The 26,045-nt window shown below is 45.6% G+C and overlaps 1 protein-coding gene across 1 annotated transcript in view; it reads left to right on the forward strand.

Annotated features, from left to right (window-relative positions):
• The window catches only part of LOC148506147 (uncharacterized), a 162,808-nt gene extending 141,048 nt beyond the window's left edge, over positions 1–21,760 (forward strand). Inside the window, exon 17 of the mRNA XM_088447196.1 lies at positions 21,458–21,760. Within this exon, the coding sequence (XP_088303322.1) occupies positions 21,458–21,631 (174 nt within the window). The 3' untranslated portion in view covers positions 21,632–21,760. The remainder of the gene's footprint in view (positions 1–21,457) is intronic.
• The last annotated feature ends 4,285 nt before the right edge of the window (positions 21,761–26,045 follow it).

The raw sequence follows: 26,045 nt of genomic DNA on the forward strand, positions 1-26,045 counted from the left end.
GTATGTGAGACTTAAATCGTTAATTTCTGAACCTACAGGCTGCTCTGTCTCAAAGGCATAGATCAATCATGGTGCAGAGAGAGGTCAGTTCCTGCAAGGTCCCAGGAGGATCACAAGATGCCAGCTCATCTTTGAGCCTTTCAGAGAGGCCATTCCAGAAGGCTGTTTTAAGGGCCTCATTGTTCTATTCAAGTTTGGCTGTAATAGTTTGGAACTGAACCACATATTGACCTATTGAAAGGGAGCCCTGCCAGACTCTCAAGATATCCATAGAAGCTGCAAAGGAATGACCTGGTTCATCGAAGATCCTTTTGAAATTTGCAATGAACTCCAGATAATTTGAAACAATAGGATCTGCACGTTCCCATAAAGGAGACACCAATTCCAATGCTGAATGTAGAGGAGTGAAATTATATAAGCTATCCGAGATCTTTGAGTTGGAAAGTTCTGCTATAAGATCTCAAATTTAATTTCACATTGATTGACAAAACCACGGCAGAGTTTTGGGGTTCTATCAAATCTACTAGGATTAGGAAACTGCGGACGAGACTTGGGAAGAGTGGAAAGCAGTGGAGTTGACGTTGGCACCAAAGGCACTGGACGCTGGTACTGTCGTTACCAGGGTTGTTTGAATGATAAAAAAGGGAGAGAATAACCTATGGCACTATGGAATACAAGAAATAACAATGATAAAAAATGAAATTAAAGGTATATAAAATGCAGAGACAGATACACTTAGGCGCTGTACTAAAAGTTGCCTGCAGAAAACACAAATAAATATCCAAAATGTAAAGAACATCTTGGCCCCTAGCTTTCATAAATTAGAGAAGATTACTAATAATTCAGAGTGCATAACGTGGCTCCCTAATCCACCTGCAGGTTTCTACAAGTGTGTTAGCTCACAATGTATTATGTGTACACATGCTAAATACAAGACAAAAGAAGTTTTTTTGCCAATTTCATAGAAGGACTATAGAATTAAGGAATAAATTAATTGCAAAACCCCGTATGTGATTTATTTACTACAATGTAGTTGCAACTTGTAGTATGTAGGACGAACAATTACATTCATAACAGTAATCCAGATCGCCTTTTCATCACTGGCATAGAACACATCAAACAAACAAGCAGAGAAGGGGATAGGTACAAACAGTTGTGCAGGAGAAAGGTATATTGGATCCACAAATTCAATTGCCTCTACCCTGACGGTTTAAATGAGACACTTGATCTTAATGAAGTACTGTGAATTATCAAGAGTCTGTCCTTATTTTCAACCATCTAATTCCCCTCTTGGGGTGTCTATTTGTGTCAGGGCAGTCCTCTGACTTCAGCCTGTGTAACCTAAGGTGCCAGGCTGCTTCAGCAAGATACTATCTCTGCCCACATGCAAGGTTTCACTTTTTGGATACCCTTTGACAGACATATGTACAGATAACATTACTATACCATATATAAAATTGGATTTGCCATGGCCTATTTAATGCAACTACAATACGGATTCTATGCTTAATGTGGGTTTATTTGTTCAGCTTTTTACATATACATTTTTTTAGTATCATGGAAATTTCTTGGTGTAATTTCTTACATTGGTATAATGTAGATGTGCATAGGGGCATCTGTGGTTGTTTTCACATACTGCTGCCATCTAATTATGTTACAGCATGATCTAACCATTTGGGTTGCCATTGTTTGTTTTATTCTGTAAATATACATTTCTTTGTGGGTGGGGTTGGATGGGAATTGTCTATATATGTGTGTATTTATTTGTATTGTGGGGATTTTTTGTCTTCTATTGGCTTCATAGTAACACAAAATATAGTATAGTATAATAAAATAAAATAAAAGGAAACAAAACTTAACATATTATCCTAACATCCTCATCCATATGGGGACCCTTTCGATTAATGAATCTACCATAAGAATATGACCATAAACATGGTTTGTAATATATCAAAAATTGATCTCATGTTCCCTAGACACACACACATATATATATATATATATACATATATATATATATATATAAATATACAGGTATATGCATATTTCTACTATATTGTAGTCAGTGATTATGATGCTATCCTCCTAGGTTTTTATACACACTTATATGGACATATGTTCTCCATGTATGTGCTATATATATATATATATATATATATATATTCGCACAAAGCAGTCTGGCACTCTGCTGGTTCCTAAAAACCTTTTACCTTGCTCCGGGTGCCCTCCTCTGGGAGATTGTATCCCCGATGCGTAGAAATCAAGAAATGGCGGTACTCCTGAGACTTTAAAACTTAAGTATAACAACATAGTGTTTAATATTGACGTTTTAGGGTGCAGCAACCCCTTCCTCAGAATACACAATCAAACAATTTGATTGTGTATTCTGAGGAAGGGATTGCCGCACCCCAAAACGTCAATATGTGATACTTGGGGTTAATTGGCTTGGTAGACTGGGGTCAGTGGTGCAGTGAGTAGGTGCAGAATTAGAGTCCACACGTAACATTCCAGTTAAATAAACATAAGTGGTGCTTTTACTTCCAGCATGTGAAACAGAAAAATAATAAACAAACCTAGCCCTTCTTTAGGGCACTAGCTCAATTCTTGAACCCTCTCTACAGAAGCAGCTACTCTGCTAGCACAGTGAGCTCTGTCTGACTGGTCTGCCTCAGTCCTCCCTGGACTGAGTTCACTCAGCAGCCATAAGGCATCTTCTCACAATGCCTTTCTAGTTTGTGTGGGCAGATCTCCCCTGCCCCACATAGAATCTGCTGCTCACCAGTGCCACCTCTGGTGATACTGCCACATATCCCCCTCCCCAGCTTGAAACCCCTGGGTTCAGCGACATGGGACGAGGCATTCTCATAACGATGCCCCTCTTCACTCTCCTCATTAGGGAAATCCACCACATTCATGGTCATACAAACTCTTGCGACCTCTTTGGATCTCATCCTCCAGATTCCAGAATTTATTTTCCTCCTAACTTTTTTCCTCACTTTGTTGTACTTCTTGCTTTCTATATGAAGCACTTGAGATTCATTCTTGAGCATGTCAAGGTTTAAGGATTTCAGGCACATTTTCCCATAGTGCCCTGCTTCCTCATAGACAAATTCAGCAGAATTGCAAGTTCCATCCTCCTTGCATGAAGGCATTGTTTCACACACCTGAGTATTATTCTTCACAAGACTCTCAGAATTAACCTTCTTTAAGGTTCTGCTTTGCACTGCAAATCTGTGTGATTGTGTCACATTCACATCACTCTGAATCCACGGCAACAAGAGAGTCTCATCCTTTGAAGCCATCACTATCTCCGTAGACTTCTGTACATCCTGTTCCTTTGCTTGACAGGCCATGCAATCACCATCTGTATATGTCAGTTCTTTATCATCAACTTCAGACACGGTTTTGCCATCTGGACCTGTGTCCCTTTGGGAGGACTTCACACCCTCAGCTATCACTGTAAGCTGGAAGTCACTTCAAGGACTCTCATCCACTTTTCCAAGACAGACTTTTAGGGAATTTCCCAACTTTGATACAACTATTTCAGACGCTGCCACTTTTAATACACCTTGCAACTCCAGTTCTTTAGTATGCCTCTCCACTTGGAATCTTTGCAACTGGTCCTGTGTACTTAGCAGAAACTTTTCAAGGTTCTTCTGTTCTTGCAACTTCCAAGCCCTGCCATGAGCAAGGTTAAGCTCTCTCTCTCCAAAGATTCACTTTGCTTTGCGGCTTTATGCAAACTTTCCGTCAAACATTCTGAAACTGCTCTAGCTGCAGCTAAATCGGATTGGAGAGTTTGTACTTGCTCTTTACAGTTGACTTCAAGATGGACCATCTCCATCTCTTTTCCTTCACTGTCAGTTTCCCACTGAGCGCGAGTCTGCAGCATCTGGAGATACTTCTCTTTTACTTCACAGAACTCTTCAGCCAGAGAACTTTTCTCCAATTCACAATCTTTAAGTTTTACTTGTGTGGAGACAATTAAAGAGTCTTTTCCTTTTAATACCAGAACCTGATCCGCCACTTTCACTTGTGCGCGCTCTGCATCACTCTGATGTCTCTGGACACCTTCTTTCAATTCTTCCACTTCCTTCTTTCAATTCTTCCACTACCACCCACTTTTGCTGCAATTCCACAACATCCTGCTCTAGTACGTCATTCTTTGCTAGGAGCACATCATTCTCATACTTGTAACGCATTGGAAAAATGTAGCTTCCTCAAGGCGTTCAGACATAGCTGCCAATTTGAGGTCTGTCTCTTTAAGAACTTCACGTTTTTTTTATTTCATGCTGCTCAAATGCCATTTTCAAAGTGGCAATTCACTCCGTAATTTCTTTTCAGCTTGTTCATGAACATTTCTCTCATCAGCTAATTGCTCCATTAAGTCATCAACCTTCCCAGCAAAATACGCATTACCTTAATTCAAAACTTTACCATATTGTCAAATTTTCCAGGCTGATATAGTCGTTTCTGAACGGACCTTGCACCATACCCTGACCACTTTCTTTTTGGGACTTGAGCTTTGCCCACTGCTGCTTATTAGCTTCTTGTGGAGCTGCTGTAGCCTTCCGCAAGGCCTTCACCATGTCATCCATGTTGTCTGGTGATTTAGAAGTGAGGCAGGGTTCGGCTTGAATAGATGTCAGCTCCATGAAGAGCCTAGAACCACAGTCTTTTCGCACCAGAATAAATTGGGTGTCTGTCCCTTTAAAGTTGAAACACTTTCTTTTTTATATATATAGCACAGTTCTTCTTTCACTTGTAACAACACTTGACTTTCAATTGTATTTACAGCACAATATAACACAACACCTGCTTTCACTTCTGTGGAACTACAATGTCCAGCAAATAAACATAGCACTTGCTCTTTTCTTTGCAAAATAAATGTCCAGGCCACATAATTAGGCACACCTTGTCTTAATGAGCTTGATTTCAACAGAATAAACCACACAACTTCTTTTAATCTTTCCAATGCTGAAGAAAGTGCACAACTTTTAACAAACTTTGTAGCACGGTTTTCAGACATGCACACAACTTTTCCATGAAATATTTCAAAACAGATTTTATCTTCACTCACCAACCTGATGAGCTTTAAACTGTTGAGTCCACTATGCAGGTGCAGTAAACATCCATATTTCCATTAGCTGCTGTAATCCACTTTCTGTGTAGACCTTGTTGCGTAGACCTGTGTGCGTAGAATCTTTATGCCCACATCTCCACCATATGTGATACTTGGGGTTAATTAGCTCGGTAGACTGGGGTCAGTGGTGCAGTGAGTAGGTGCTGAATTAGAGTCCACACGTAGCATTCCAGTTAAATAAACATAAGTGGTGCTTTTACTTCCAGCATGTGAAATCAGGAAACAGAAAAATAATAAACAAAATTAGCCCTTGTTTAGGGCACTAGCTCACTTCTTGAACCCTCTCTACAGAAGCAGCTACTCTGCTTGAAAGTCTCTCACTGTCTCTGAGATTGGTGGTTCTTCCAGCCACATGCAGTACTGGACACTGGCCTCCTGGCCTGGTATAGCTTCCTTAGCTTGTTGGCTGCTGCCTCTCACAGTCTGGCCTGCTTCCTTGCAGGTACCACAGCTCAGTTCCAGAGTTGGATAGCCTTCCCTGTATCTCACAGGTCTAGGCTCAGGCCTCCTGGCCCTCACTGGCTAGCTAGCACAGTGAGCTCTGTCTGACTGGTCCTCCCTGGACTGAGTTCACTCGAAAGCCATTACGCATCTTCCCACAATGCCTTTCTAGTCTGTGTGGGCGGATCTCCCCTGAGCCACACAGAATCTGCTGCTCACCGGCGCCACCTTTGGTGATGCTGCCACAATATGAACACTATGTTGTTACACTAAAGTTTTAAAGTCTTCGGAGTGATGCCATTTCTTGATTTATAAATAAATATATATATATATATATATATATCTATGTCTCACAATATATGTCTTTTATAAACTGTCTATATGCACATTTTTTTATTATAAATTTATTCTTAATTCTTTATTTTTTATTTTCTATTTGTTTATTTATTTTATATACATGTACCACTACAGGTTATGTTATTTAAATGTAAATGTGCCGTCATATTGTATTAGTAGCATGCTTTACAATGTTTTTAGTATTGTATGATACACGTTTTCATATATTTTGCAAGGGCTGCAGTTTAAGCACAAGTAAGAATGAGACTTCATAGTACCCAGTACGAGACACACCTATGATTGGGTTACCAAGAATGATCTACAGGTATCCTATTAACCTTCATGAAGTAAGGTTTATTAATGTAGCAGGTCCGTGGTCTGGACACACCCATCTGATGAAATCCTTCTAAGAAAGAAAAGCATTAGGGAATGATATCAGTTGAACTTTTGGAGACTTGTTGCAGCAGCACAGAGACTTCCTCCAGCCCAGCTATCACTGCATCGTTCATACGAGACCCCATAGGCACCCACGACAAGTGTTTGAATTACTGCGGGATAAGCACCTCATTCTCAGCTGAAGGCAGTATCCCCCATCTATAGCGGCACTTTGGAGCGGCCTAAATCCCACACCTACAGCGGTGAGTGCCCACATGATATTATCCTAAGCACCCACTGCCAGTGAGTTTGTCGGGGAGCTGTTTTGGCAAGAAAGGAACACTCTTCCTGTGTAATATATTGGAGTAGAGACATTGACTTTAATATCAATTTCAGTTAGACCGGACGTGGCTGCAGATATACACTATATGCTTTAACCACTCTCTCCCTCGCTATACAGTCCGGAGCTTGCAAGTGTCATATCCACCACATATATCTATTTATTTTCTACTCCTAACAGAACTGGAAGATCTACTTATTATCCCTTATTAATGTGGACACAAGTTGATACAAATCACGAGTTGGAACATTGTGGTTGCATCCGTTTAATCGATATTTTATTACCACTACTCAGCCTGATTGATTTAGCACTGGGTTCATACTTCATAGCTTCTGAGGAACATTTTTCTCACACTATTCTATGTTTTATGGATTTATAATATGTGGTATTATGCTTAAATTATTTTTTATCATTCATATATTCATTTTATATTGATTGGTCTAATAAATTGCTAATGGCACATTTGCATTTTTTTTTATTTATTCACTTACATTGTAGTGATGTATACACTGGTCTAGTTTCACAATCACTACTAAGGGATTACAAGATACCCCTCTAGATCAAAGTCTGCAGGGCGTTAGTACCTGGGTACTCCTCCGAGTTCATGAGGCCTGAACTTACTGTCATGACTGGGGACTCTGGACTTCTCGGGAGAGACCTAGATACCTGCTCACTGATAACTTGGTAGCTTTGGAGTAGAGAAGGATGTATGTAACACTTCCTCATAGGTGTAATAGGTAATATATGTATGCAGTCTGCAGTACTGGAAGGAAAGGTGCACTGGGATAAGACACTGGGACTTGAACTGGATTGTAGCACAAACTAAGACTGGATTGGAAACAGAATGTAACACACACTGGAGCTGGATTGGGATCGGACTGTAGCATGAACTGGAGAGTGGGACCGGACTGTAGCACAAACTGGAGCAGGAGTGGGACCGGACTATAGCACAAACTGGAGCTGGAGTGGGACCGGACTATAGCACAACTGGAACCGGAGTGGGACCAGACTATAGCACAACTCGAGATGGAGTGGAATCACCGCTGGAGTAGACAAGTGATCCGTAGACAGCTAGCCAGGGAGCTGGAGCCTTGGATGTCTAACAGCAACAAAGCTCAGGCACCGGATGCTGTCAGTGGAAGGGATTTATACCCTGGGTCACAGGAGATTAGTGGTCAGCTGACTGGTACCAACATGGCGGCACCCAGTGTCCGGAGCCGACAGGAGTGCCACCAGAGCTCTGGGCCTGTGAGACCACTACCGCTCCGGGAGCCCATCAACAGTGCACTCAGCTTGCCAGGACCGATATGGTGCCCAGTGACCGTATCCAGCGGGAAGGCAGCCGGAGATCCAGACCCCTGAAACCACCACCACGCTGGAAGCCTGTCAACAGTGCACTATCCTGAGAGCCTCCAGGCAGGGACCCCCGCCAGGACAGAGCAGCATGACCCCATGGGTAAGGTTGATTCCTGACAACAATATACATATATGTTTTCCATAAGTTTATATGTTTATTATATATTTCGCACAAGGAAAAAATGTCCCTGGGCCTGATTCAGAGATGGACACAATGCCAATGTTTTTGCAGATGGTTGATGTTTTTCTTCTGCGCATGTGTCAGAGTCACACTGTGCCATTATGTCAAGTGATTGACAGGGACCATTTGTGGGGGCAGTAAAGGGGGGTGGTGGCTCAAATGCTGCCATGATACGACCATTTCAGGGGCATGTCACAGTCTGCGACTGTGTTCTCATACACTGTTGTTAAGATTCCAGCATTTTAGTCCCGTCGGCCATACTGCGCAGCCATAAGGTTACTCAGAAGTTTGATGATCAAGCAATGTGCATCCGATGGCTATGCCTTTGTACACAAGTGGAGGAATTGAGATGCTGCAAGTGGGCGTCTGAGCACCAAACCCCAACAGCTGTGACATTTGCATATTGTCACACACTAGCTGCATACAGGATTGCAGCAGCAACGGCACTTGTATTCATCTCTAAATAAGGTCCACTGTCCCTGGAAACTAGGAGCAATTAGTAACTATATCATTTCCTTATTAGTTGACTGACTGCTTTCTCATAACTGTAGATCCACTTTGGAACTTTCTCTGGTTACATATTCTCATCAATATAAAAAACAAACATAGCATTACCTATATAAATTCACAAACACCCTACTGTGAGAGGAACTGGTGGAAAAGGAAGGTGAGAGACCCCTCAAGCCAGGGGTTGCCAGACTTTTGCACTTGGTGATCTACACTAAATGACAAAAATATTTTGTGATCTACCATAGGGCCTGATTCATTATGGATCACAACAGTAACAGTGTATGCAGATCAGCCGATGGTGCGTAGCGTACTGAGCATGCACCACAGTGAGCGTGTGTGAGTTAGCATTGTGATCATACTGCGATCACCTACGCAAATACAAAGCCATCGCAGATCAAGGGACGTCAGCGTTTGGGGGTGGTGACCCAGGAGTGGTAGAAGAAACGCAGGCATACCTGTCTGTTTGAACGCGTGTTGCAGCTTGAGTACTCATTTGTACGCAGCTTGAGTACTCACTACGTGCTACGTGATTTGCAATTTCTGAGCAAGGTCAGGCATATATTTATTTTGTCAATTGTAAGACCTAATGATAAAGACACATACATAAATGCATCCAAATTGAGAGCCAGCTTACCTGGGAGTCACCCCTGGGTATTCCAACTAGCACTACTAGAACTAGCATGCCCTCCTAATGCTGGCTCATTCATGCAACTCCTAACAACAAACAGAAAATGGCAGCTGCTCAAATCAATCATGCAGTACTCTTCAGGTGCATGAAAGGGAGGGGTCATGCCAACAGTGGTGTGACTAGGGTATTTGGAGCCCAGGGCAAATTTGAAAATGGAGCCCCCCCGTTCTATGTACGTGTGCCTGTGAAAATGGGCGTGGTCACAAAAAAATGGGGCGTGTCAACATGACACACCCTTTTTGTCACTGGGAACATTTCTTTCCATATGCACCTTAATGCAGTGTCACTGTCACCCTTTTTCCTTTTTTATGTGATGCCCTGGGGGGTCCTGGGCTGGACAATTTTGGGGTGCCCTGCGCCCCAGATGTGAACCCCTTAGTGTCAGTGACTGCTAGTAACAGAGAAGCCATGACGTGGCCTAGCAGTTTCCCATGGATTTGCAAATGCATGCAACTAATATGTCTGAATTTCTATCACCATATAGTCTTCATGTATTGTTGCAGGTACAATTCAGTGTGCTGAGGAACAATAGGGGGTAAACACAGGACTGCAAGGTACTACGTATTTTCCTTTACAAGTTGTGACTTTACAAACTGCAGTTTTGATTTAAAAGCATTTATGGAACTAATTAATTGAAAAATGTTTTATCCGTGCCCTGAAGTTCATGGCTGAATGCATTGCAGTGACTGGTTAAGTCTGTTATAAAAGCTAACTGTAGCAACCATGATGCATCATGCAGCGGAGATGAACGTTCTCCAAGTGATTCCAAGAACTCAGTTATTTTAAGCAGCAAGGATTGGAATCGTTCTAAGAACTGCCCCCGACTAAACCACCTGACATCATTATACAACAGTAGGTCTTCATATTCAGCCTCACTTTCCTCCAGCAGAGTTCGGAAAAGTAATCTTTGTAAACTCCTTGCACAAACTGAATTTACGATTTTCATTGCAATGTCCATAACATCAGCCATGTTTAAAACTTTAGCACACAGGGCCTGATTCAGACCCGCTCGCGAGCGCTATGTGCTCGCAAGCAGGTCGATGGTGGCCCAGTGCACAAGCGCACGATGGAGCCGGCTCCGTCGTGCGCATGCGCGAGACCCGGATAGCAGCGGGCAATCCATCGTTCCGGGTCTCGTACCAAAGGGGGCGTGCTGTCGATGTTGAGTGACAGCACGCACCCTTTGGTGGGCGGGCCGGGGGCATGGCTGCCCAGACGGAGGCGTTCCCATGGGAACGCCTAACGCCTGGGGTCGGCCCAGTGGGAGTGATTTTGGCTCTATTAGAGCCGAAAGCACTATTGGGCTTGCGGAAACGAGACCTTACCACAAGGATCTCGTCGCAAGCCCGATGGTCGCGATGGTCTTGACCATCGCGACCATCTTCCTGGTCACCCACAGCTAAGCGAGCGGCCAGGAGGCCACTCTAAAAAAACAGAAGGCCGGCCCTGATTCAGAGCGAGCGCTCTGTCAGAGTTTCCGGCTCTGAATCAGGCCCACAGTCCATTCTGATGTATAACACAACTGATTTTTGTAAAATCAAGAAACGCCTCATTTTTTTGACACAGCAAGAAACCCATTGCTCTTGCCAACCATGGCTGGGGACCTATCAGTAGCAATGCACACACGTTTGCTAATGTTGGGTGCACACTTGTCCAATCCGCGGGAGATCCGACTGTCGACCAACGAGTCTGCCCAACATTGGACAAGTGTGTACCAGCCGCCGACTGACCCGCAGACACGATCCTAGTTGCCTGTCAGGTCTCCTGGTTTTTAAACATGCTTAAATACTAGGAGACCAAACCGATGACCAATCGACCGATGTTGTAGAGTGTAGGCTGTGGAGACCGGAGCTGGCGACCGATCTCCGGTCCTGGCAGCCCAACACACCATTAGATGCGGTGGGCAGGCAGGATGCGTGGGCATGGCAGTGGCAGTGGCGGCGGGAGGTGGCTAGTCACCTTGAGATTGGCAGCAGGCGATGGCACGGCATCCCATTTAAAAAGTGGCATCATCATGTCGGCTAATATTAGCCACCGTGAGGTGGCGGGAGTCAGTCTGGCGGCCGAGGAGGAGCAAGGAAGAGCTCCTGAATGGTGAAGATGCCGGGGAAGTCCTGGTTGGGCGGCGGCCATGCAAAAGAGCTTAAATACCACCGCCCCCCCCAGGTGAAGGTGCAGTCAAAAAAACTTAAAACATTCAGTGTTGTGTTGTGTTTTTATTTCAATACATTTCTTTTACAGGGGTACTATACATACCAGCAGGCCCTTATTGTCTTGCCTGTTGGTACTTGTGGTTCTCCATGTACCAGCATGCAGGGAGGCTTGCTGGAACCTGTAGTTCCACCTGTAAAGACAATATTATGTTTTTGTTAATGGACTATCAACTCAACACCCACCGCCCAGGGGTAGCAGTGATAGCTCCGGGCTTCAAACCTGGCCTTGGGTGCCCTGGAGTGGGGGGATCCCTTTATCCCTTTATTGGGGGGGTTCCCACTTTCTCAGGAATCCCCGGCCTGGGCTGACCAGATAGGGGAGGATGAATGCTTTGGCCGGGGGACCCCATCAAGTGTGTCCCCTGGCTGTATCATTAGCCCCCCTGCTAGTGGAGCCCGGTGCTGGTTCATAAAATACAGGGAACCCCTACTTGTTTTGTTCCTCATATTTTTACAACCAGTGCCAGCTCCAAGAGCCTGGTGCTGGTTCATCAAACATGGGGGACCCCTAAACGTTTTGTTCCCTGTATTTTTTGAACCAGGGCCAGCTCAATGAGCCCGGGGATGGTTATGCCTCTGTGGGTGGCCTTTGTATTTTTTGTTTATTTGGAAACCTGAAATCCTGTCCCCATCCAATCAGGATATAAATCCAAGTCAGGTTATAAATTCACAACCTCCCCCTCTACACCATTATTTATAATTATTTAAATTCCTCATTAATAAATCCCCTTTCCAGCACAGCCAAATGTATTTTTTCAGCAGACTGTTTCAGCGGACACAGATTGAAGGTCTGATGAAAAATTGGACAAGTGAGTAGCGAGTTTTGGATGTAGAATCTGCAAGCAGGTCTGCAGTAGGATTGTGTAAACAGTCTGATCTGCGGTCTGATCTGCTGTGGATTGAACAAGTGTTTACCCAGCTTAAGAGGAAGACTAGTTTCCTTGGTAAAAGTAACAAACTGTTGGTAACTGTCTTCACCTCTAGTTTTTCCTTTCATAGGAAAGAATGTTAAAAACTCCTCCTTGTAACTAGGGCTGAGCGGGTTCGGATTTCTAAAATCCGAACCCCCCCGAGCCCCCCCGATCCGAGGCCGATCCGAGTCAGGCTCGACTTTTCCCGCCTGACTCGGATCTGAAATCGAGGCAAAACGTCATCATCCCGCCTTCCGGGTCTCGTGGGTTTTGGATCCTATATAAGGTACACGCGTCGGCGCCATTTTCTCACTCGGCTGTGGACAGTGAAGAGGGAGGGTGGGAGTTAGGGCTGGCTGGGCTGTGTAGTGTAGTTTAGTGCAGTGCAGTGTAGTGTTGTGCTGTGCTGTACTGCGCTGTGCTGCTGTTGTCCATAGGGGCTGTGTCCACTCCTTTAAAGTCCATAGGGGCTGGCTGGACTGTGTTGTGCAGTCAGTTGTCCATAGGGGCTGTGTCCACTCCAAAGTCCTGCGCAGTGTCCCAGTCCTAAAGGGGTGCTGTAGTGTTGTCCAGGGGGTGCTCTGTCCATCAGGGGTGCTCCCCCCAAGTGCAAAAAAATTAATATTTTTTCTGTGTTTGTGAATTGTGTGCACTGTGGCTGCACGTGCATCAACAAAGGAGCAGCGCCAAGCGTGCGCCTGTGTCCCATAAGTAAAAGGCCAGCTGGCTTGTCCATTAAAGGGTGCTGTAACCCCCAAAGGGCACTCCAAACCAAATAAAAATATATATTTTTTTGTGTTTGTGAATTGTGTGCGCAGTAGCCGCACGTGCATCAACAACGTAGTGCCAAGCGTGCGCCTGTGTCCCATAAATAAAGGGCCGGCTGGATTGACCGCTAAAGGGTGTTGTAACCCCCAAAGGGCACTCCAAACAAAATAAAAAAAAAAATTCTGTGTTTGTGAATTGTGTGCACTGTGGCTGCACGTGCATCAACAAAGGAGCAGCGCCAAGCGTGCGCCTGTGTCCCATAAGTAAAAGGCCGGCTGTCTTGTCCGTTAAAGGGTGCTGTAACCCCCAAAGGGCACTCCAAACAAAATAAAAAATATATTTTTTTGTGTTTGTGAATTGTGTGCGCAGTAGCCGCACGTGCATCAACAAAGTAGTGCCAAGCGTGCGCCTGTGTCCCATAAATAAAGGGCCAGCTGGATTGACCGTTAAAGGGTGCTGTAACCCCCAAAGGGCACTCCAAACAAAATTAAAAAAAAATTCTGTGTTTGTGAATTGTGTGGGCTGTAGCTGCACGTGCATCAACAAAGGAGCAGCGCCAAGCGTGCACCTGTGTCCCATAAGTAAAGGGCCGGCTGGCTCATTTCTTAAAGGGTGGTGTAACCCACAAAGTGCACTAGTCTCCAACAAAAATAAAAAATAATTTTCTGTGTTTGTGTGCGCCTTAGCCGCACGTATATATCAATATAACATAAATGGAGGACCAAACTTTATCCGATAAAAATAAAATAGGGAAAGATCAAGAACCACTTCCTCCTAGTGCTGAAGCTGCTGCCACTAGTCATGACATAGACGATAACATGCCATCCACGTCGTCTGCCAAGGCCGATGCCCAATGTCATAGTAGAGGGCACATACAATCCCAAATGACAAAGTTCAGGAAAATGACCTTGAAAAAAACATTTAAATCATCTGAAGAGAATCGTAAACTTGCCAATATGCCATTTACGACACGGAGTGGCAAGGAACGGCTAAGGTCTTTCCCTATGTTCATGACTAGTGGTTCAGCTTCACATGACGATGGAAGCCCTCCTCCCGCTAAAAAAATCGAACGAGTTAAGCTGGCAAAAGCACAGCGAAGAACTGTGCGTTCTAAGAAGATATCACAAATCCCCAAGGAGAGTCCAAGTGTGGTGGCGGTTGCGATGCCTGACCTTCCCAGCACTGCACGGGAAGAGGTGGCTCTTTCCACCATTTGCACGCCCCCATGCAAGTGCTGAAAGGAGCACCCACAGTCCACTTGCTGATATGCAAATTGAAGATGTCACTGTTGAAGTACAACAGGATGAGGATACTGGTGTAGCTGGCACTGAGGAGGAAGTTGGCGAGGAGGATTCTGATGGTGATGTGGTTTGTTTAAATCAGGCTCCGGGGGAGACAGTTGTTGTCCGTGGGATGAAAAAGCCCATCACGGTCATGCCTGGGCAGAAGACCAAACATTCCACCTCTTTGGTCTGGCAATATTTCTATCCAAATCCGGACAACAACTGTCTTGCCATATGTACCATATGTAAAGGTGAAATAAGTAGGGGTAGGGACGTTAACCACCTAGGAACATCCTCCCTTATACGGCACCTGCAGCGCGTTCATAAAAAGTTACTGTCAAGTTCAGAAACTTTGGCTAAGACCGTAAGCAGTCCAGGGACACCTAAATCCCTTTTTCCTGTTTTATCCAAGGAATCGGTGGATGAGGAGGATGAGGACGACATCTTGCCTCCGTAGAGCCAGTTTGTGCAGGGACACATTAATTGCCAGCTTGTTTTGTGTGGGCCCAAACGAACCAATCATTTCAGCCACAGTCATGTGGCAGACCCTGGCGCTGAAATGATTGGTTTGTTAAAGTGTGCATGTCCTATTTATACAACATAAGGGTGTCTTTTTTTTCATTGCAGTATGTTCTGTTTGGGGCCTAGTTTTTCAAACTGCCATCTTGTCTGCCACTGCAGTGTCACTCCTAGATGGGCCACGTGTTTGTGCCGCCCACTCGTGTCGCTTAGCATAGTCATCCAGCTACCTCGGTGTAATCTTTTTGCCATAAAAACAATATTGTGAGGTGTGAGGTGTTCAGAATAGACTGGAAATGAGTGGAAATGAAGGTTATTGAGGTTAATAATTGCATAGGAGCAGAAAAACCCACAAATTCTGTGATTTAAGCTGTTTTTATGCTTTTTTTCAAAAAAATACAGATCCAAAACACAAAACCCAGAACCCAAAACACGGAAGGGTGGTTTTGGCAAAACCAATCCAGATCCAAAACACGAAGAAAGATCCAGATCCAAAACCCAAACACAAAACACGAAAAGTGGCCGGTGCACACCCCTACTTGTAACTCATATCAGTGAATATCATTCTTATAAACACAATTAATTGAGAAGTATCCTCTATATCAGCTCCTAACTGCCATGTCACAGGTTGTGTTTTAAAAATGACAGTTAGGAGCTGATTGGCTGGTACCTTATCTCCATTCTCTTTATCTCCTAACAAAGCTTACTAAATAGACCCCTCAGTTTGGTTAGTCATTGCCAATTTGCTCTACTCGTCTAACTGTAGTTTTTTGAGATAGGGGCATATCTTTAATTGCTTTCAAGATGTCTTTTTTTAAAACATTTCCGGCATTAAGGAAAGCTTCCTTCAACATTTCACAATACTGGCCGACATACGGTCTGCCTCCTCTGGGATAGCATGGGGCCTGCCGCAGCATAAGGGGGCATGGCCAAGCACATTGGGGGCGTGACCACATGAGCTCATCATCATAGGCCCTTCCCAGTTACACATGATGATGTGATTCAGCGCGTATCGCATCATTAGCCCCTCTGCTGTGAGGGTGTGGGAGGGAGAGTAGGGGGCTCCAGGGGTAGACGGACAACCAGGAGTACCACCTGATTTTTGGGAGCCTCCGGCCATTCCGGCGAGAGTAGGTAAGTATGCATTTCACCATCCTGGAGAGGTTTCTTGTGCTTCACTAAAATATGTGTAATATGATAAGATGCTTCAGCGGCTGCCTGGGCCTGCAAAATATGTTTTGTGAATGTGAGCTGTTGCGCTCCTGAGTTTTCACTTTAGTCTTCCTTATTTCATCATTAAGTGCAAAGTCTTGATTATATTTCTTATGCAGACTTGAGTAATTTCTCTGTAACTTCTCCTTCTTCACCAGAGCAATATTAGCACGGCATATTAAACATACATTTGTCTTTAAACATTGTAAAAAAACCTTCATATTCCCATTCCTCATGAAAATGATAGTTTTTTTTTTATCTTGTAGACTCACTCATATTCAGATAGTGTGCTAAAACACAATTTATATAAAAAAAATTATTTTACGATGAACAATAAATCAGTTTAACCACACGCCTGCCATGGTCGCATTTTTAAGACCACACCAGGATGTGCATTATCTGATCTGGTCACAATAATGCAACCAGTCAGATAAACAGTGTGGTCGGCTCAGGGGCGGATTGGGATGGAAAACCAGCCCAGGAATTTTATGGAAGCAGCCCTAATGATCTGTTGAGGAGGTGGGGGTTCGTCGAGGGGCGGGAAAAATTACAGTTTGGAGTCGATTGGCTGGGACATCTTTCTCCATTTTATATCTCTCCAAGGATTAGTGAGTAGATCCCACCATCAGCCGCACCATTGGTACTTTTAACAGCCCTATACAAGGCACAGATCATCCATCTAAGTACTGTACGGCCTCCAATGTGAGCAATTCAGTGTCTCTATAGCCAACCCCACTGTAACCACCTAGGAACACCTAGTTCACCAAGTAGTGTATTAGGAACACCTAATACTAATCTTGGTGCATGCATCTGAACCTGCACTGCCACTCAGACACATGTGCAGATCAAAAACAATGGACAGATGTCTGAGTGGCAGTGCAGGTTCAGATGCATGCACCAAGTAGTGTATTAGAAATGTGTTAGGTGTACCTAGGTGGTTACAGGGGAGTTGGCTATAGAGACGCTGAATTGCTCACATTGGAGGCCATACTTAGATGGAAAAAATAAAACACATTGGCCCCCACAGGAAAATAATAAAAACCTATTGGCCCTCACAAAAGCAAAGACACACATTGACCTCCACAGTAAAAAAATACACACAATCACACCTGACAGAAAAAACAACACATAGCCTCTACGGAAAGTAATAAAACATATTGGCCCCCGCATGAAAAAAGTAAAAACACAGTAGCCTCGACTAGAACCAAATAAAACCCACACCAGCTACCACAGAAAAAACAAATACATTGGCCCCCAGAGGTAAAAATACAAACACCTTGTCCTCCACAAGAACAAAAATAGGGTGCACAGTGTACGTCCCCACCAGAACTAGTACCTGGAGCACAAACGTCATAAACTTCGCCAACGCTGGGGTCGGGATGGAAGTAGCAGTAATGGGAATAGGATGGGAGTAGTAATAGTAGTGGAACACATGGGACAGGATGGGAGTAGGAGTAGTGGGAATAGGATGGGAGTAGTAATAGTAGTGGGACACATGGGCAGGATGGGAGTAGTAGTAGTGGGAATAGGATGGGAGTAGTAATAAAAGTGGGACAAATGGGACAGGATGGGAGTAGCAGTAGTGGGAATAGTATGGGAGTAGTAATAGAAGTGGGACACATGGGACAGGATGGAGTAGTAGTGGGAAGCAGGGGGTTGAATGGGAGTAGTAGCAGCAGTAATGGCAGAGCAGGTGCAGGCTTGGAGTAGTAGTAGTGTGGGTCAGGCTGGGAGTAGTAGTTCAGAACAGGGGGCAGGATAGTAGTTGTAGTGTGGAGCAGGATGGGCGTAGTAGTGTGGATCAGGATGAGAGTAGTAGTGTGGAGCAGGGGGCAGGATGGGAGTAGTAATGTGGAGCAGAGGGCAGGATGGGAGTAGTAGTGTGGAGCATGGGGCTGAATGGGAGTAGTGGTGGGAATAAGCGGGCTGGTTAGAAGTGAAAGAAGCTGAACAAGAATGACCTCCACTCCAGGGTCATCTCAGCTCACCGCCGTCGTTCTCTCTCCGCACTGACATCCAAAGTGTGTTGGGAAAGCCGCTGCCATCCGTGTCCATGTCCCGCTCCTCTCCGTCCCAGACACAGCTTCTACAGCCCCAGGCCACAGGACGGGATGGCCCAAAGAAAGAGTGGCCCGAATGCAGGCAATGGAGGCTGAGGGAGGGGACATGGCACACAGTGAAGTTGCGTCTGTGCCCGGCGTGTATGAGGCTGGAGGCGGGCCGCTGCATAGGGGCTGGAGGCGGGTCTGTCAATGTTCACTGACAGACCCGGGCTCCACAAAGGCTTATGGGAGGAGCTGTTGCGTCTGGGCATACGCAGCAGCTCCCCCGTCGGCCATTTTTTTTTTCAACTAGTCAGTCGGTGACAGTGTTACTAAGCTTCTGCACTGTGCAGAAGCTGTGCACACACTGTACAGTGCAGCTACTCGATCACGGCAGCGGGACGGCCGGTGTAGAGGAAACCATGGGAGGGGGGCCGTGCTGCTGCACAGTTCAGCTGCCAGATTGGAGCTAAGCTCCGATCGCAGCAGCGCAACGGGGGAGAGCCGGAAGGGGACAGTCATTGAAGGGTGAGGGGTGGGTTGGTCGGTCACCAGCCACCAAGGGGGCCAGCCCAGCGGGAACTGGCCCGGCGTCCCGGTGGCCCAATCCGCCCCTGGGTCGGCTGCAGGAAGAGAATCCCGGTCCCTCTGCTTTCCTGCACTCTCCCCGAGTGTCTGCCATGCTACCGATCACTGCTGATTGGTCAGCACTGTAGGACCCCCCCACCACCACCACCTCCCGGAGCCTGTAAAGACTAGCAGCCACTGGGAAAAGTAAATGAACCCACTCTCACTCAATAAAGTGTACCTGGTGCCTGAAGCCGCTGTGAAGACAAATCATTTAGATCTGCTTTAAAAAAAATAGCTCTCTGCAGTGGCATAAGTTCATCCCAGACAACCGGAGGGAAGTTGTAATTTGGTACCTGCCCCCCCTAAAAAAAGGGAAAATACCATGTATTGGGCAGCCGTGACGGTACACTCCGGGTACATATTTACAGCCCTAAGTGGGGTGAATATATTGTGGGCAATGGAGGAGGTGTCCCTACAGTGCTGGCACCCGGCGGCAGGCGCCTCCATTGTGTCCCATAGTTCTGCCCCTGGCTCTCTGGCTAGAGGTACACCGGCCTCAGGACAATTAATTTAGTGCTGCTTTATAAAATATGACACACTGGCATTTTGTAGCTAGAGGTACACCGGCCTCAGGACAATTAACTTAGTGCTAATTTATAAAATATGACACACTGGTGTTTTGTAGATAGAGGTACACCGGCCTCAACAGAATTAATTTAGTGCTGCTTTATAAAATGTGACACAGCGGCCTTAATATTTTAAATAGATATTCTTTTCAACTGTGACAAGACAATAAATTTAATGCTGCTTTTAAAATAATACACAGCACCCTGTGTTTTACAGATAAATGTTACAGCAGACACAGGGCCTGATTCAGCAAGGAACGCAGTTGCTAATACGCACGCAATAGGCGAATTGTTGCGATCTACACATGCCAGCTATTGCGATCAGGAGTGCAATGGCAGATGCTACGCAGACCCAGGGGCGCCGAGAGGGGGGGGGCGGGTACAGATTACCGGGGCCCGGGCTTCCTGAGGGGCCCGGCGCTGCTCCCCCTCCCTCACAGCAGCCCAGCACACAGCGTGTGCTGAGCTGCAGTGGACACTGCTCGTGGTTGCTGAGCAACAGCCACAGCAGTCTCCTATGCCTGTGGGGGGGAGCGATCACACTGATCGCGCCCTCCTGGCTTTGAGCAGGGCTGAGGGGGCCGAGAGCGCCTCCCTCCCTCTTTTTTGTTTTTTCGGGAAGGGGGCGTGGCCACGCCTCCCGCGATTAGGCCACGCCGCCTATTACCCGGGCCCGCCGCGGCTCTCAGCGGGCCTGCGCAGACCCACAGCAGAGTGATTGACAGGAAGTGGCCTTTGTGGGTGGTGACGGGGGGGCGGTCGGGCGAACGCAGGCGTGCCAATGCGTTTCAATGCCGTTGCATGGGCGTGCATAAATTATCCACTGCATGGCCATACACAGCCATAGCACTGATAGCGTGCGTGGCTGTTAGCAATTCCTGAGTGAGGTCAGGGTTTGTACCAGTGTGCATATGGGTCCGATGTTACTCGATTGTAACAATTGTTTCACTATGTTGCCCTAGTATACGGATGTGAGTAAGGGCAAGTGGGCGTCCTTATGTCAGGCTGCGATCGTGTTGCTAATACAAACATTTACATAGCACCGCTGATATCAGCAACTGCTTTGTGTGCTTATAAGCAGAATTGAGATCCTTAGTGAATCTGACCCACAGGACAGTAAATGTAAGGCTGCGTAAAAATAGCACACAGCATCCTGCATTTTACAGATAAATGTTATAGCAGGCACAGTATTTCTGCAGCTGCTGTTCACTCCAGCCCCCCAAATGTTTTACCCCCCAAAGGTACCAAACGGTGAGCTCTCCTGACATGTCTGCTCCATCTCAGCGTTACCAGCAAAAAGCAGGCAGTAATGCTGAAGCAATATGGACAGTGCCATCTGAGAGCTTTAGCCAATAAGAATCACCTTGATTCTTATTGGCTGGCACTAAACCACGACCCCAGCAGTGACATCGGAACAGCCGCCAATAGAAATCACCATGATTCCTATTGGCTAGTGACTCGCACCTGACTGGGAAAACATGGCAGCCAGCCGCGGAGCAGATCCCCACTGGTAATTTCAGCGCAGCAGCCAATAAGAATCACACTAATTTTTATTGGACGCTGATGGACAGGCCAACGTGATCAACTGATCACATGCCTATGGTCGACCAGTCGATCGTGATTGACTGTTTGGCCACCTCTGCCTTAACACTTCATATATGAAACAGGAGCTCCCTTAGGCAATCTCCTTATTCATAAGTATCTTTCGTATGCACATATCTAATCCACATTCCAACTGGATCACTTTTCCTTAGTTGATCTTTCAGGTGATTTTTCCTTGTTGTTATGTGAAAAGAAGATAAATACACACTAATGCCACACTATGAAGCTTTTTGTCCGGTGCACAAAATTATTTCTTCCACTATGTGTAGGTGTTAGTTGCTTGCTAAAAGGTATCTGATGTTTAGCAGAGTACTTTATTCTGTGTATTTTCTTTACCCTAGAACTCGTGCATCTGTGCTGCAGCAATTCACGCAGGAGTGATACCGGCCACTGGCGGATTCGTGACTTTAAGAAGGGTACCTCTAAAGGAGGTCTATTTTGAGTCTTATCAAAACGGGATCCAAAGCATGCATGCATCTTATCTTGAGACTATAGAATCATTTGTGTTTGTCTAAAATTAAAACATGTACTAAACAACTGTGGTATGACAACCATGGGTGCAACAGGAGAAGGGAACCTGGCATTAGAGTCCTGGAACTGCTGCTCCCTGGTGCATGCCCAGAAGAGGGCAAGATCCTCCAGAGTGCAGGGACCAGTCTCTCCAGTCCTCCAAAAATGTTGCTATGGTGGTGATGATTGCATGTTGCACTCTTGCTATACAATAAATAGAACTTTACATGACTCCGTGTTCTCTATTTTTATAGTCAGGATTCTAAGACTTGTGGACTATTGTTTGCATTAAATTAAATTATTTTATCTGTATTGTTCAACATGTAATGTAATGAAAGGGATTGGGTATGAAATATCAGCAGTCAGGATGCCTGCTGGCAAAACTCTGACAGCGGCATCCCGATGTTCGGTGTCCCGACAGGGGTCAGGTAAGTATACTAACCCTCCTCCCCCATTCTCACCTGAATCCTAACCCTCCCTGTTAGTGCCTAAACCTAACCCTCCCCCCTTGGTTCCTAAACCTAACCACTCCCCCTTAGTGCCTAACCCTAATCCCTCCCTAGTGGTGCCTGACCCTAGCCCCCCCAGTGGTGCCTAACCCTAAACCCCCCCAAGCCTAATCCTGACCCTCCCGTGGTGCCTAAACATAACCCCCCCCCCTCATAGCTAAGATGCCCCAGTGTACCTTAGTACGGGATGGCAGCTGTCGATATTCCGGCGTCAGGATCTAGACTGGCATCAGATTTTGCCACCTATCTTTAGTCCCGGGTTGGGGTTCCGAAGCCAGGATTTCTACAGCCGGCATCCCATCCGCTGGCATACTAACTACATCCCAATAAAAGCTAGTACTTAAATTACTCTTAATGTTTTTTTTAATACAATAAGTAATGTTAAGCTGCTAATAGTTGCTATAATGCCATAAGTTTACATATAAACCAAGAAAATCACATTTATATAAATGCATATACTGTACATGCTTGTATTACTGTTGGAAATGATGTGTCTGCAGGTGTCGATACTGCAAATGTAGGCGCCAACACGCTGATGACTCAAACTACGGACATCCCAGTTACAGTACTTAGCCAGTGGTGTTGATTTGTTGAGAGATAGCAGGTACAGCCAAACTCACTGTTACATGTACTGTACACTAGTCGTTGAGTGTATGCTGCAAATGGGTAGCATTGCTGGGATGCTGGAACAGTTTTACATACAGGAATTAACCAGATTCTGTTTAGGAGCTAAGAAGGAGACTTCTGTCTCCCACCATGTCACTCTCACAGTAAAGATGGTTCCAGTCCAGACTCTGGGTCCTAGTGCCCAGCATGTGAGGAGACAATTACAGGAGAACACTGCTTTCTAACAATTACACTATTGTCCATGCAGCAACTCCTAAATATAATAGGATGTTGGGTGGGATGCAGCAAAGCAAGAACTGCAGTCAAACCCCGAAAATGCAGGTTTGACCTTATTTCTCATATGCGCCAAGCCCGGGAATGCAATGTACTCCAGGGCTTGGTTGCAGTGACTTCCTGTTGGCATTACCATATAGAAGCCTATGGGCTTCTATTGGGAGAGTGCTGTGAGATAGATCCAATCCCAGCACTCCCCGCGGTGCATGCGCAGAAGGACGCCAGAGGCTTCTGGATCATAGACCCGGGAAGTCCCTCCATCGCAAAGGGCTACTCTTACCGAGAGAGTGGTCCATTGCGGTGTGCGTCATGCATACTGGCGTTGCTAATGCCGGCATGCATGCGAGGGGTGGTGGGATGCACCGCATCCCAAATGCGATACATCATGCATCCCGCCCAATGCCTTATAGGAAACCATGATTTCTAGATTTCATATGCAGCAGAAGACAAATAATCCTAACATGCAGCATCGAATCTTCTGCGAGACCATCAGCAATCTGAGTAACCCTGGCCGGAAGACACAGAACCTGGCTTTGGCACTCCCAGAAAATGAGGGCGACACACATCCAATATTGCTGCTGCGTCCAACTCAGAATCAGCATCTGAATGTGCACATATAGTAATATGTCATAGCCTGTACGCTAGCTATTGCCACCACCTGTGCAAGAAATTGATTTTTCTGCCATCTCCCCCTATTTATTCCCATCTTCTCTATTCCTTCCACCTCCCCCTCTCCCTCCTGCCTCTCCTATTTGTCTTGTCCCCCCCTCCCATCTCCCCCCTCTAATTTTCTCTGTTTCACCCCTCCCTCTCTATTGCTTCCACAATTCTCTCTCTCTCTCTCTCTCTCTCTCTCTCCCTCCCTCTCCTTCTCCTTTTCCCTCTCCTCTTTCTCTCTCTCTCTCTCTCTCTCTCAGGCCAAGGAGCTGTCACGGCTGCCGACACTTGAGATTCCTGGAAGGAGTCAGGCCTACTGGGCATTATAAACTGAGGTGGTTTTAGGAATGACCTTTTCATGAAATCTCAGTAGCACGGAAAAAAAGTAAACAGAATTTATTCACAGGCAGAATATTGTAGCAACATTTCACATAAAGTCTCAACAACACAGAAGTTCAGATAGGCAGTAATCAATATAGGAGTAAACTCCTATATGTAAATAAAGTCTCTGATACAAATGTGGTAGGGAACCCCGAGTCCAATATGAAGCAAGACCACAGGATGGTATAATGGACCTTAATAGCGTTGAGCCCTGTAGCGTGATGAAAATCCGGAACAGGGTTGAGCCATGCAATGTAGTGAAGATCCGAAATAGGGTTGAGCCCTGAGATGTGGTGAAAATCCAGAATAGGGTTGAGCCCTGTGATGTACTTAAAGTCAGAGCAGGATTGAGCCCTGTGATGCAGTGAAGTTCCATGACAGGGTTGAGCCCTGCAATGCAGTGAAGATCCGGAGCAGGGTTGAGCCCTGTGATGTAGTGAAGATCCGAAGCAGGGTTGAGCCCTGTGATGTAGTGAAGATCTGGGACAGGGTTGAGCCCTGCGATGCGGTGAAGGTCCGGAGCAGGGTTGAGCCCTGCAGTGTGACGAGGATCCGGAGTGGGGTTGAGCCCCGCGATGTAGTGAGGGTCCGGAGCAGGGTTGAGCCCTGTGGTGTGACGGGGATCTGGAGTGGGGTTGAGCCCTGCGATGCACTAAGGGTCTGGCGACAATAACTGTAATGGTGCAGTTGACAACTGTAGTAAAGGTGAGTTCAATGTCCACGGAATAAATAATCCATCAGGGGATTCAACCACAGCAATGGAGCAGAATAACAATACTTAGGCAATGGCAATGCTGAGCTCTGTAGTGCGGCTGGTAACCAGTATCAGAACTTTAACCGAAACACGGGCAGAGATATAGCAAAGTCCACAGCAAACCACAGGCATAGCAGGGATCTGGCAGGAGTCCAAGAAAGACCTGAAAGTAACGTTGCACAGACACTGAGACACAGTTAGTAACAGGCTTTATACTAGAGGTCTGTGATCCATAGGAAGTTCAGAACATGTGACCCAAATGGAATCAGGTTTGAAATAGTAAGCAATCAGAAATCCCACAACCTGACAACACCTTTGTTAGTATTGCGCATGCACAATTTAAATTTAAAAAATTAGACGCCGGGGTCCAGGTAAGTATATTGCTGCTGTATCAGTGTTTATAAGTCGATCCTATTAAAGCATCATGGACCTGAATTAGAGGTGCACACAACCAATGATCTTCCTATTTAAGCGCCCACTGGCAGCGGCGCTAATCCATCTCAGCGCGTCTTGGTTGCACAATCAAAGTTTGCACCAGCCCAATGGCATGTGCGATTTCTCCATCTGAACATGTGTAAGCGATACTGCACTTTTAGATGCAGCTGCTGCCTGTGACACGCCCACATCTGCTAGACAGCCAATTGTTACCTCACAGGAATAACCACTGAAATTCACAAGCCCTACATCCAAATCCGTTTTGCATCTCTGAGCATTAACCATCAGAACACACGCACAGTGGGACTCGGAGGAGTATGAGCAGCCATAAAACATCGACCGCTTGCATGTGACATCGCCACTGCGTACACTTCTGAAACAGGCCCCATGTCTCCAGAATCAATTAAAAAATCGTGATTAAAGTCGATCTTTTTAAAAGATGAGATATCGACGTCCATCCCTAGTATGTGGTAGACATTTAGCAAGATTAATAGTGGTAATACAAAACTTATTGTCAAAGTAGAAGATTTTTAATTCAGAGTATCATAATATGCTGGACTTTGCAAATCATAAAGATTATAATCAAAAGATGCACTTTTTATTATTTCGTGTTTAAGGACGTACGTGCTATATTAAACATGTCAGTGGTTCATCATTTGTTTAGTCACTCGCCAAGAAGAGAATAGAAAGTTTTTGAAAACTTTCTAACTTTCTAACATACACAGGTACACACTTTACAATTATTGGTTACATTTGCCAATAATCGGGTAATCGGCCTGATTT

Source organism: Taudactylus pleione, unplaced genomic scaffold (assembly GCF_031769625.1).
Source record: "Taudactylus pleione unplaced genomic scaffold, aTauple2 ptg000423l, whole genome shotgun sequence".
Classification (NCBI taxonomy): domain Eukaryota; kingdom Metazoa; phylum Chordata; class Amphibia; order Anura; family Myobatrachidae; genus Taudactylus; species Taudactylus pleione.